Genomic DNA, 701 nt, shown 5'->3' with positions numbered 1-701 from the left:
GAGCCTCCAAAAGGCTCACTCGCCCCTTTCATCTGCCGCCGCGGCCCAATGGGAAGGCGGAGGCTGCCTGCAAGTGGTCTAATCTCAATGAGGTGTCAATCATGTTCCCCGGTGGGTGAAGTAAGGTCTTTTGTAACCGCCTCTGTCTTTGGGAAAGAGAGGAGAGTGGAGGAAGACTGGAGCGGAGAAGGGGACGCCGGACCGTGCCGCAGGAGAAGAACTGAGATTTGATCTCGCTTGTGCGTTAGCAGGGAGAAGCGGAGCGCATGGATTTCTGAACACGCTGGGATTTTATATATCTACAAAAATAACAACGAGCGAACCTGACCCTACTGAAAACAGTCAAATGAATCGTAATTGCAGATCAATGCAGAGAGATGGGGAAACTTCACTCGAAACATGGTTAGTTCTTTTCACTTGCTACTTCCTTAGCCCCTTCCCCTTATTTGGATTTTACTCGGTTTATTGCTGCGATTGTATACTGGTGTCTAATGATCTTCCTTTATTTCCCCTACACACTTTCCTCCGGATCTGCCTAGCTGCCGTTTGTAAGCCCCGAGAAAGTCCAGAAGGTAGGGATGGCTCCTTACTGCTAGGAACTTTGAACGCCTTCCCCCGGTCCGGGTGGCTGCCCCCGTCCCCTGCCCTCTCCCCTCAACTTTTCGCCGCGGTTTGCCCGCTGCCTGCCGGTCCCGGCCCCG

General features: G+C 53.1%; 1 protein-coding gene across 1 annotated transcript in view; it reads left to right on the top strand.

The window, feature by feature from the left end:
- Window positions 1-377: 377 nt before the first annotated feature.
- NKD1 (naked cuticle homolog 1 (Drosophila)) overlaps window positions 378-701 on the top strand; it is a 108,315-nt gene continuing 107,991 nt past the window's right edge. The window contains exons 1-2 of the mRNA XM_009885069.1: window positions 378-402; window positions 540-628. Of these exons, the coding sequence (XP_009883371.1) occupies window positions 378-402; window positions 540-628 (114 nt within the window). The remainder of the gene's footprint in view (window positions 403-539; window positions 629-701) is intronic.

Source organism: Charadrius vociferus, unplaced genomic scaffold, assembly GCF_000708025.1.
Source record: "Charadrius vociferus isolate BGI_N301 unplaced genomic scaffold, ASM70802v2 scaffold475, whole genome shotgun sequence".
NCBI classification, from domain to species: Eukaryota; Metazoa; Chordata; class Aves; order Charadriiformes; family Charadriidae; genus Charadrius; species Charadrius vociferus.
This window is presented reverse-complemented; position numbering and strand designations above follow the sequence as displayed.